This window comes from Alexandromys fortis, unplaced genomic scaffold (assembly GCF_014885135.2).
Source record: "Alexandromys fortis isolate MF-2015 unplaced genomic scaffold, M_Fortis_MF-2015_v1.1 scaffold_79, whole genome shotgun sequence".
Classification (NCBI taxonomy): Eukaryota; Metazoa; Chordata; class Mammalia; order Rodentia; family Cricetidae; genus Alexandromys; species Alexandromys fortis.
In genome coordinates, this window is record NW_026067964.1 from 26,070 (window position 1) to 38,111 (window position 12,042).

At 44.6% G+C, this 12,042-nt stretch overlaps 1 protein-coding gene across 2 annotated transcripts; it reads right to left on the reverse strand.

The window, feature by feature from the left end:
• Positions 1-2,642: 2,642 nt before the first annotated feature.
• Positions 2,643-8,366, reverse strand: Serf1a (small EDRK-rich factor 1A). 2 transcript variants are annotated; one of them, XM_050153858.1, is made up of 3 exons: positions 8,194-8,366; positions 6,839-6,947; positions 2,643-2,909 (listed from the first exon to the last, which is right to left on the reverse strand). In XM_050153858.1, exons 1-3 carry the CDS (start codon positions 8,267-8,269, stop codon positions 2,837-2,839), a joined length of 258 nt encoding a protein of 85 aa, XP_050009815.1. In that variant the 5' UTR covers positions 8,270-8,366; the 3' UTR covers positions 2,643-2,836. The 2 variants fall into 2 exon arrangements, with proteins under 2 accessions (XP_050009815.1, XP_050009816.1); XM_050153859.1 differs by lacking the exon at positions 8,194-8,366 and adding an exon at positions 7,757-7,930.
• Positions 8,367-12,042: the final 3,676 nt, after the last annotated feature.

Sequence of the window (12,042 nt, forward strand, 5' to 3'; positions counted from 1 at the left end):
CTCTCTCTGTCTCTCTCTCCCTTCCCCTTCCTTCCTTTTGAGACAGGGTTTCTCTGTAGCTTTAGAGCCTGTCCTGGAACTAACTCTTGTAGACCAGGGTGGCCTTGAACTCACAGAGATATGCCTAGTTCTGGCTCCCAAGTGCTAGGATTAAAGGCGTGCACCACCACTGCCCGCTGCCCCCATAGTTTTGATTCATCCCAGAAAATTTACAGATTGACTCCCATCAAATTTACATTTTCGACTCTCAGGAATAAGTCACTTACCAGTCTGTACTGGATGGTTCCCGACAGATGGTGCATGGTGTACCTAGAGGCTGCTGCGGTCAACCTCCCCCTAATGGAGTCAGAAACTACTTGCAGAATGGAGTTTCCAGAGGCAAGCGGGTATGAGTTGAGGGCCAGCCTGGTCTACATATAGGAAGTCCTCGGCCAGTCAGAGGTCCACAGTGAGACCCTGTCTCAAAGTAAAATGGAGCCTCCTAGGACAGGGGACAGCCTGGCAATAAAAACCATGTTTTATATAATATGGAGCAACTTAGAATAGGGCATAGCCAACAGGGCAACCCAGTAGTGCCCAATGAGATTTCTGGGCTGTTGTGTCCCAGAATAAAAAAATTGGAGTAAGGACACCAATAATGATGGCAATAGACATCATTTGTTAAGAAAGATTGATCCCAGCTGTGCAAGTGGGCAAACTATCTGGGAAAGATACCCTAGTGTCCTGTCACAATCCCCAGGCCTCTTTCTAAGGAGCTGAAAGATGGTCAGTCTTCTACAAATTCTATGCTAATGAGGGACATAGCCCCTGCCCAAGAAGGACCATAAATCCCCCTTTATCAATTGGCTGGAGAGGAGGCTTTGGTTCCCCTGTAATAGGAGTTGGGATCCTTATATCATAAGGACTTGAAAATATCATAGCCAAAAGGTAGAAATTTTAGAAGACTAAAAACATGATGTTTAAACAAGAGTAATATACTACCACCAATGTCTCCAGAAAGGGCCAGCGTCAGAAAATCCATCTCCATGCTTGTCCCAAGTACTACATGCTTGTGCAGTTTGTTCTTTGGGGTATCAGCCCCCCAAAGAGGAAGTGGTGGACGTGGAGAGCAGTGAAACTTTCACACATTCATGGTGGGATTGTAAAATGTCTTGGTTATTGAAACCAAACTAAAACAACAAAATACAACACAAAAGTTGCATGGGGGCTATCAGATGGCCTAGCTGATTAAGGAACTTGCCACTGAGCTGAGTTAAATTCCCTTAGAGCTCCATGGTGGACGGTGAGAAATGGCTCCCCTACGTTGTTCTCTCATCTCTACGTGCCTCTGTACCACACATATACATGCTAAATAGATACTCAAAATGTAAGAGAATTTATAATAGACAAAAACTTAAAGATCCACTTTAGGCTAGCATTGTGGCCGATATGGGAGGTCCTTCTGTTTATTGTGTTACTTTTATTGCCTGATGAATAAAGGGTTTTTGGACAATGGACAGGCAGATTAAAGCTAGGCAGGAATTCCAAAGAGACAGAGAGAAGGAAGACAGAGTAGGGAAGATACCATGTAGCTGCCAGGGAAACAAGCTATGACGTAAAGTATAAACTAGTAGAAATGGGTTAATTGATAGTTAGAGCTAGCCAGTAGGAAGCCTAAGCCATTGGCCAAACAATTGTAACTGATACTAAGCCTCTGAGTGGTGTTACTCGGAAACAGGTGGGCAGAGAGAAACCAGTCCAGTGGAAGATGGGTGAGTGGGAGAAAAGTCTCCATTCTATGCATACAAATACTAAATAAGGATTTAAACATTTAAGAAAATTTTTAACAGACAAAAACTTGAAGATCTATGTTAGGCTATCACTGTGGCCACACAATCCCAGGACTCAGAAGGCCAAGGCAGGAGGACTGCTATGTATGTAAGACTAGCGTGGGCTACAGAATGAAATTGTTTCAGAAAATAACAAAAACAAAGTGTATACCCAAGATTCTAGATTTATAGGGCTGGAGAGATGGCTCAGCAGTGAGGAGCACTGTCTGCTCTTCCAGAGGACCCAGGTTCAATTCCCAACACCAACATGGCAGCTCACAGCTGTCTCTAACTCCAGTTCCAGGCTACCTGACATCCTCATGTAGAAAAACATCAATACACATAAATAAAAAAATAATAAAAGTATAGTGAATATTGAAAATATATTCTAGATTTATATAAAAGATCCTACTCCTGAATCACATGACCCATTGTTGCTCACCTCTGAAGTATCTCCCAGAGCTCATAGTTTGAATGCTTATTCCCCACCTGGTGGTTCTATTTGGGGAGGCTATGGAACCTTTAGGGGATGAGGCCTAGTGGAGGGACGAGGTCGTTAAGGACAGGACTTTGAATGTTAGCCAGGTTCCTGTCCAGGCTTGGACTCCTCTGCTATGTGCTCCTCCTACCATGAACTGAGCTGCTCTGCTCTGCTCTCCTTTCTATGAAGGAGAGAAATCCTGAGACCATGAGCCAATCTGTTCTGCCTCTACTTCCTTCCCCTTGTCAGGCACTGTGGTCCTAGCAATGCAAGTGTAACTAATACATTGCCTGTTTAATAAATTACATAAATGTTCTCTACTGATAAAAGTAATATTCACCAATATGTTACATGCATGGTCAGTGTTTTATTCTTTGAGAATGGTCTTCAAACCTAAGTAAGGGTGAAAAGTAAGGTTTAAAACAGACAGTTTTATAAGGATAAGTAATAATACAGGTAATGATTAGTCACTCTGAGGAATTTTGATCTTAGAGCTTATGATGCATCCCACTGGCAATAGCACCCAGGTCTGCCAAAAAGCCAGTCATCATTTTTCTCTTGTCTGCATGGACTTCTTCTCATTGGCTATCTTCTGCTTTTGTTGCATGATCTCAGAGTCCCTGGAAGAGAGAAAAGAGTATTACGTGTTCACAGGAAAACCAAACATTTTCATGCCACCACTGCTTCTATACGTAACCTTTTTGGTACATTAAAAGACAACGTAAAAGAAGACAAAAACAGTCATGTGTTTCTACTTTCATGCATATAGACAAATAGAAAAGCAATGAATGGAAAGGCAGTTGAATACCATGTTACTGGTATCATGGCCTTAGGCATTAAATATCTCATTTAGATTGGGAGAAAAGAGTGAGGGGACAGAGTCTCACTGTGTAGCCATGGCTCTCCTTGAATGCACGGTGTAGACCAGACTGGCCTCAAACTCACAGAAATCTACCTGCCACTGCCTCAGCGCATTTAGGCAGTCTCCTATATAACCTAAAAGATGCCTACCCTAACAGACGCTTAGGACTCCAGTATAAATATTATAATTCTTTTGTTTTTGTTTTATTTTGTTTTGAGACAGGGTCTCATATAGCCCAGGGATGGCCTTCAAACTGATACATAGCCAAAAAAGACTTTCAACTCTTGATCCTCTTGCCTTCACTTCGAGTATTGGAATTACAACAATCCAACTTTTTAAAGCCCTAAATCAAATGATCAACACTTAACATTGGATCATGATAAAGAAATACATGGTATTAGAAGAACTTTCATAACCTTTGTTATCTCCCTGGTTGAATCTTCACGTCATGTAACTATGAACTACAGTCAAACTACCTTAGCTAGGTGCTCTATGAGTTAGTGGGGCCCATACTTACACATATATTTTCAAATGCTGTTTTTTATAGTTAGTGGTTGCAGAATGTGGTGGTGCACTCCCACAACCCAAGTTCTTGGGAGGTAGAAGCAGGAGATCAGAAGTTCAAGGTCTGATTCCACTATATAGGAACTTCTAGGCTAACCTGGGACAGATGAGTGCTTATCCATCGACTTCCTTTTAAAAAGAATCCCACTAAACAGAACAAATATTTAATGACACTAGGCATCAACTCTAGAGCCTCATTCACAGGTGAAGGACTCCTATTTTAAAATACACTACATATCTACATAGTCAACATCCTCTTCTGGGTATCGTAGTCCACACCAGTAATTCCAGGACATGGGAGGCTAAGATTACTACCAGTTCTAGGCCAGTCTAAGCTATATATTGATTTCCAATCAAGTCTGATATACAGTGTGAAGCCTTGTCTCAAAAATAAAAAGAGATCAAGTCAAATAAAGTCACCTTCTCTGAGCCAAGCCCTATTGATTTTTGTTTTTTGCTTAAGTCCAACAACTTCAGTTATTATCCCCATGTTTCATATTAAAAAACAGAAAGGCATTAAGATCACTTGCTGCTCTTGCAGAGAACCCGAGTTCAGTTTCCAGAACCTCTATGGTAGCTTACAACCAACCATCAGTAACCTCAGTTCCAGGGGATTCAATAACTTTTCTGACTCCATGGCTATCAGGCATGCAGGTGGTATGCAGACAAAGTACTCGTACACACAAAATAAATCATTTTTAAAATCTATATATAAAAAATTGGCACAAAACTAAATAATTTTCCTCAAATCACATAAATACCAAGGTCTGGCTAATTTCAAAATCATGGATCTTTTCTATGTTGTTAACACTTAAATTCAGAATTAGGTTTTAATTCAGTATTGGCAAATTCTCTAAGAGGACACTTTTATAAGTACAATTGAAAAAAAAGGAAAAACTACAGAGAGATTAACTAATTGGAATTCACTAAGTGGAATTAAGAACAAGTAAAGTTATTTTTATGCTTCAAATCAAGCTTTGGTATTTGCTATATAACTTTAGTAATATCACTCAAATTCAGAGCCACAAGTCAGATGTGGTGGCTAATGCCTGGCACCAAGAATTTGCAAAGCTGAGGCAGAAGAATCCCAAGTTCAAGTGTGAGCTATAATGAGACTTTGGGCCTCAAACAATACCAAACCAACCTCACTCTTCTATTCTTCACCCTGGCGTGAACACCAATTTCAGGGTCATAATGAGTAGAGGTATGTCACATATAGTACATTTGAAGGGAGTGAGTATTAGCTAAACAATGCTATTTCTAGGACAGGCTAGAATAGATTCTCCAATAAAAAGAATATTCCAGGTCACTGATGTATACTCGTTTCACTCCAACGAGAGCTAACAGATACCTAAGGCAGGTCTATCGCTCTATCAGTCGCTGTCACTGGGCCTGTGGGGGATGTCTCTACAGTCCCTGCTGCACAAGCAGGAGGATCCACAAAATCCATGTACAAAGCAGGGCCTGGCGGTGTGTGTCTAAAACCTCAGGCTGGAGGGGCAGGGCTTAGACAGGCACGTCTCTCAACTTCATTTGGCCTGTCAGCCTAGTCAGACTGGTGAGCTTCATGTTTAGCGAGAGACCCTGTCGAAAATAAAAGGTGGAGAGTGATGGAGGAAACATACTTGACATCACCCTGATGACAGGGTGACATCAGCCTCCACATTCACACACGTACACCCTTATAAGTACTTGAAGCATGTACACAAACAATCATGAAACAAGAGATCTTAAGGTGTGAGGGTCTCTGTGACCACTAAGGCCAGCAGAGAGTAATGATCACATGATATAAGAAGGCTGTTCAGCTCAAGAGGACTCAGCAGCTGGTGTTGGTTCAAACTTTGAGAGTCTAAAACTCATGGAGCTCGCCAGGAGGAGGAGATTCTTGTGCTCCGGTTCTCAGTTTCTCTTATCCTATATGATGACAGAACTTATAACTTGAATTTCTTGTATGTACGCATGGTCTGGGGATTAAACCTGCAGCTCAAGTATCCAAAGCATGTGATGTAACACTGAACCATGCTCCCAGATCGTCCACTCCCCTTTGAACATGGTAATCTGCAACCTCATTAAAGATTTTTCTTGGGCCAACAAGACACTCTCACACAATAAATGTAAAAGAAAATTGTAAAGCATTTATCATCTCTTGGGACTACCTTGTCACGTAGTCTAGGACAGGCTCAAATTCCTAATTCTCTTGCATCCGCTTCCTGAGTTCTAGGATTACAACTGGGCAACACTATGCCCTGGGCATTAAAGTGCTTATGGGGTAGCTATGTGTGACCTGTCATACCCAGTCTTCTCAAGTGCTAGGGATGGAAGAGCTGTACAGATGTTAGGCAAGTGTTCCCTACTGCTGAGCTATACCTTCAGTGCCTACCTCCCACTTTTTTTTTTTTTTTTTTTTTTTTTGAGACATGGTTCGTAGGTCTCTGTAGCCTATGCTGGCCTCTGAGTAGCATAAGGTCTTCTTTTTGTTTTCTTTTGGTTTTTCAAAACAGGGTTTCTCTGTGTGACCCTGGCTGTCCTGGAACTGTCTTCGTAAATCAGGCTGGCTTCAAACTCACAGAGATTCACTGCCTCTGCCTCTGCCTCCCTAGGCCTGGGATTAAAGGCCACCGCTGCCACCACCTGGTGCATATCTTATATCAATCTTATATCAATCCTGTGTCTGTATCTTCACTCCAACCCCAATGGACCTCCAGAAGCCCGCACTTTGTGGTATTTTCAGAAAGCTGATCTCTGTAACTGAGCCACTTGTTATTCTGACTCCTTGGGGCAAGCTGTCTGCTTTGGAGACATTGCATCCTGTTCATCTAACAGTGCTTACATAGGGAGGGGGTTTGCTGTTTTCTCGAATAAAGTCCTTACAGTTTATAGGAGCTACAAGAGAGTCTCTGCAAACAGTTGACAGCTTCAGGGCTTGAAATTCTTCATCCACAGGCTGGGACGATGACGCCAGTGCATGGTTTTAGTAGACTTAGAGCTACCCAGATCTGCAGTGTTAACCCTTAGTGTAGGCGTGGCTCAGTTCCAGCAAGGGTTTAAGAATGTTCTTCACTCATTCTAGAAACACTGCAGTCAAACCACCACTGACTTGAAAGTGCTCTCAGGACCACTCACCGCTGCTTTCTCTGGGAGGCAGTCAAGCAATCCTCTTTCCTTTTTCCTTTGCTAATCTCCTGGGTTTTTTTCATATTTTTCTGGCGGGCAAGTTCTCTTTGATTTCCACCTACAATGATAAAAAGTCATGTTCTTTTCCCATCTTCAAAATTATCAGCAATTAAATTAAAGGGTCTTTATTTATAAGCCTTAAAGTTTTATTTATTGTTATTACTAAGAAAGCAGAGTATCGCATAGTTATTCTGAGATTGACAAGGAGGAAGCTGAAGTGGAAACACTCAAGAACTAAAGTATATTATGGTACCAATATAGGTGTCCACTAGCAGCTTTTAATCCCGGCACGTGAAAGTGAACCTCTGAGTTCAAGGCCAGCCTGGTCCACAGAGTGAGTTTCAGGATGGCCAGGGCTACAGAGAAACCTTGTCTCGAAAAACCCAAATAAAATAAAAATAATAAAACTTTTAAAAATAAAAATAGCCATTCCAGTGGTTGTGTACCCACGCCAGACACAAAGTAAGTTCTGCCTTTGTTGGGTATGTGTGAAGAGAGATGGTCAGATGTCCCGTGTCGTTCGCCCCAGATCGGTTCAACCCATTGCAGTTCGCCTGTCACCGCCAGCAGAGGCTGAGCTCAAGGATCGCCACCTTCGAGGACCAAACAAAAGAGCTGGAGGGCACCCGGGCTCCCCCGAGCCTTTCCGACCTCAGGAGCCCTTACAGGTCCTGCTCTCGCTGGCGCTCGCACACGCTCTTGGTGGGTGCGGTCCCCACGCACACCCACACCTGGGGGGCAGGCACCTGTCATGCCTGCACGCGAGCGCGTGTGTGTGAGTGTGCGTGTGTGTCCCGCCCTCTCCCCCCGCTGGGCGCCGCCCCCCCCCCGCAACCCCCGTGTCCCTCAAACGGTCCGCACACTCACGGGCCATGCCGACCACCGGCCGGAGCCTGGAAGACAGCGACTCGGAGAAACAGCGGCCGCTGGCACGCTCGGCAGCCGTCCCCGCCCGGCGCTGAGGAAGCTGGGCCCCGCGCGAGCCCTCGGTGCGGCCTCGCTCTGTCAGCCAGCCGCCCCGCCCACCGACCCACAACAGCCGCGGCGTGGACGGAGAGCCACTGCGCGTGCGCGCCCGGGACCGCTCGCTCCCCCGCGACCACGCCCCGCCGGCCCCCACGCGCGGGGGTGAGGCCGGAGAGCGAGCCCCGGGTGAGAGCGGCGTCCCCGTCGAGCCACGCGAGTTTTAATAAGCCGAAAGAACTATGCGCTCAACTTTCTCACAAAGAACTTCAGCTTTTCTTTGTCCTCCCCCCCCCACCCGAGGCGAAAAGATGCTGAACCCTCATTTTCTAGGGACCAACCTGAAGGGAGGCTTACTTTATCATCCTCACCGGGCAGAAACGACCTGATGAGGATGACAGAAGAGGTGGATCTCATGCGGGCTCCAAAGCCTGTGTAGAATCGCTTTTATCCCGGTGCTCTCGTCCCGATGGGCAGAACTTTAGGAGTTTTAAGCCCAGGCTTTCTGGTTGGGTGGGATCCAAAATACCCGGGAACAACTTTACGTGCTACGTAAGAGCTGAGGAGAGTGACTGAAAACCCGGAGGGTTGGGGTGTGGCTTGCCTAGCACGAGTGACAGTCTGCATTCCATCCCCCTAGGTTCCATTCCTCGAGCAGAAACTTATTTTCTTACCTGTTCATTTTTACAAACTGAGCCGGTCTGGACGCCTGACGTTTGCCTGGGCATTTAAAGGGGTTGTACTGTGGAATGAATATTTTAAATGTATGCAAAAGTATAGATGATGCTATGGTCTCCGCAACACACATATCACTTAACCTTTACAATTATTAGCGCATAGTCAACCAGTTTAGAGAAAATGGAACAAAGTGCCAAGAGATGGAATGAGCACAGCCGTAGTAGAACAGGAGGAGGAAGGAAGGAAGGAAGGAAGGAAGGAAGGAAGGAAGGAAGGAAGGAAGGAAGGAAAGAAGGGAGGGAGGAAGGAAAAGGAAAAAGTCGCCTAATTTTGCCATTTAGTCTTGTCAGCTAGGGTCCATTATTTCATTGTATACGTTTTCCTTTCTTCGCTATTGGATTAAGATGAATCTGGTAAAGTGACAATGATTGAATTCTCCTCAATTCAGCTTCTACCCAGTTAAAAGTGACCCCAGCTCTGTGTGTGTGTGTGTGTGTGTGTGTGTGTGTGTGTGTGTATGGGGAGGGGTGTCAGGTGAGTCTCTGGGCCTCGGTGGTCAGCCATCCTAGCTTAGTAGGTGAGTTCCAGGCCAGTGAGAGATCCTGCCTAAGAAAACGTGGCCAGCTCCTGAAGATGGCACCTAAAGTTGTCCTTTGACCTCCATGTGCACTGTGCATATACACGTGCAAAGAGAGAAAGACTTGGTCAAGTGCAATATGCAGCCACTGTGGTGCTTTGAAAGAAAATGCCCCTCTAGGGAATGGCACTATTATGAGGTGTGACCTTGTTGGAGTAAGTGTGGTCTTGTTGGAGGAAGCCTGTCACCGTGAGGTTGGGCTTTGAGGTCTCCTGTGCTCAGGCTATGCCCAGCATTGCAGTTCACTTCCTGTTGCCTTTGGATAAAGATGCAGAATTCTCAGCTCCTTCTCCAGCACCATGTCTGCCTGCACACTGCCATTTCCCACCATGATGATGATGTACTCAACCTCTGAACTGTAAGGCACCCAATTGAATATTTTCCTTTCTAAGAGGTGCCATGGTCATGGTGTCCTTCACAACAATAGACACCCTAACTAAGACAGTAGTGCTCCGTATGTTACCTTCTATGTATTGTTCTTTTACCCCAGAGAGCCTTGCACACTTCTTGCCCTTCTCACATCATACACTGTCCTGTTCAGAACTGCTCAGATCACATGTGTGCTTCTACCTAATGAACCCATCCTGAGTGCTCAAGGAGGAGAAAAGGCTCTCTGGCCCAGCTGTATATATCGACAAGAGATGATCTGGGGATCAGGAATAGAGTTCAGTGGCAGACACTTATTTAGAGTATGCAAAGCCCTGGATTTGAATCTTCACACACAATATTCATAGTAAGAGGGCAGGAGGAAGAGGAAGCCAGAGTGGTGGCATGTGACTGTACTCCTCATGCTAGGACGACTGAGGCAGGACTACACGCTTGAGGCTAACTTGGGCTGCACAGTGAGAAGTGTCTACCTCTTGGTTAAAAAACAGGAAGCTGCTGCACGGTGGTGGCGCATGCCTTTAATCCCAACACTTGCGAGGCAGAGACAGGCGGATCTCAGGGAATTCGAAGCCAGCCTGGTCTACAAAGCAAGTTCCAGGACAGTCAATGTTGTTACACAGAGAAACCCTGTCTTGAAAAACCACATACGCACAAAAGATATATAGTTGGTTTGGGTTTTTTTTCTTGTCCACACATAAGAATCTCATACAGCTACCTTCTGAGCTTCATGTATGGATTCTTTGAATGAATATGTGCCTGAAGTTATATTTTTTGAGTTGTGAGGTTACACGAATATTCCCTATACACGCAGAATACATTGAGTTTCTTCCAGAGGGCTGGGAGCATGTCTTTAGTTTCAGCACTGCAGAAGCAGAGACAGGCAGGTCTCAGTCCTGATAAATTTGAGTTCGAGGGCAGCCTGCTCTACATTCCAAGCATAGTTCTAGGACAGTCAAAGCTACACAGTGAGACTCCAGCTCTGTTTCAGAGAGAAATATGGGGAGAACATTAGAGAAAACTAGAACATTATTTATTTTGTGCGTGCACACACACACACACGAGAGAGAGAGAGAGAGAGAGAGAGAGAGAGAGAGAGAGAGAGAGAGAGAGAGAGAGAGAGACCTCAGAAGCCAAAAGAGGATAAGAGCATGTTGGAGCAGCAAGTGCTTAACTGCGGAATCATCTCTCCTGTCTCCAAAGTGTGTGTGTGTGGGGGGGGGAGGGGGGTGTTCATGCAGCCCAGGCTGTCTCGGAACTTAATGTACAGCTGAGGACGACCTTGAATTTACGATCCTCCTACCTCTGTTTCTCAAGTATTGGGGTCAAGGCACTTTCAACCACACCCAAATAGGATGTTCTTACAATATTTTCCTTTTAAAAAGATAGAGATTTATGCTTTTCTGTGTCATGGGTTTGTGTCTCAGATTCAATGAGTATTGTCATTCTTCAGTTCTACAGAGTAAATCTTAGGGCTGCCTATTTTTTCCTTCCATCATAAAGGCTTTACTGCCAGTACACCAGGACTCTTATTGTATAACCCTTGAAGTCTCTTTCATTACATTTAATTTTTTTAAAAAAAAGATTATTTATTAGATATACAGTATTCTACCAGCTTGTATGCCTGCAGGCTAGAAGAGGGCACCAGATCTCATTATGGTTGTGAGCCGTGGTTGCTGGGAATTGAATTCAGGACCTCTAGAAAAGCAGGCAGTGCTTTTAACCTCTGAGCCAGCTTTCCAGCCCACATTTAATATTCCTAATTATCTTGTTCATTTGTTTTGTATTTTCTCCTCTGTAATACAGAATGTCTTACTTATTGTTCTGTTACTATCTCTGGAAGCAGATTAAGAATACTGACATCAATGTGTAAAGTTAGAGGATAATAATTTTTGATAGGCACTATGCTCACATTAAGGTGTACAAAAGCAGGTTTAGTGAATGTCTTCCTATGAAGTGTTTCATAGCTTCTCTTTCAATAGGTAACTATTTGCCATTTCTTCACACAAGAATTATTTTACTCAATTTAAAATTTCTCAGTAGAGGTGGGGAGTTAGGTGGCTCAGTTGTTAGGATCATTTTCTGCTGTTCCAGTGGGCACTTTTTGGTTCCCAGTAGCTACATCAGGAGTCTGAGAAACACCGGTAACTCTCTGGCTCCCCTGGGCACCCCCACACAGCACAAACCCTCCATACTCATAAACTTTTTTTCTTTCTAGCAGGGCATGGGTAACACATGCATGCCTGTAATCTCAGCACTCAACATGTGGAGACAGGAGGACCAAGAACTGAAGGCCAGTCTTGCTATAAGAGACCCTGTCCTAGGGCTGGAGAGATGGCTCAGCGGTTAAGAGCTCTGACCTTTTTCCCCAAAGGTCCTGAGTTCAATTCCCAGCAACCACTTAGTGGCTCACTACCATCTATAATGAGATCTGGTGCCCTCTTCTGTTGTATAGGTACACATGCAGGCAGAACACTGTACCTAATAAATA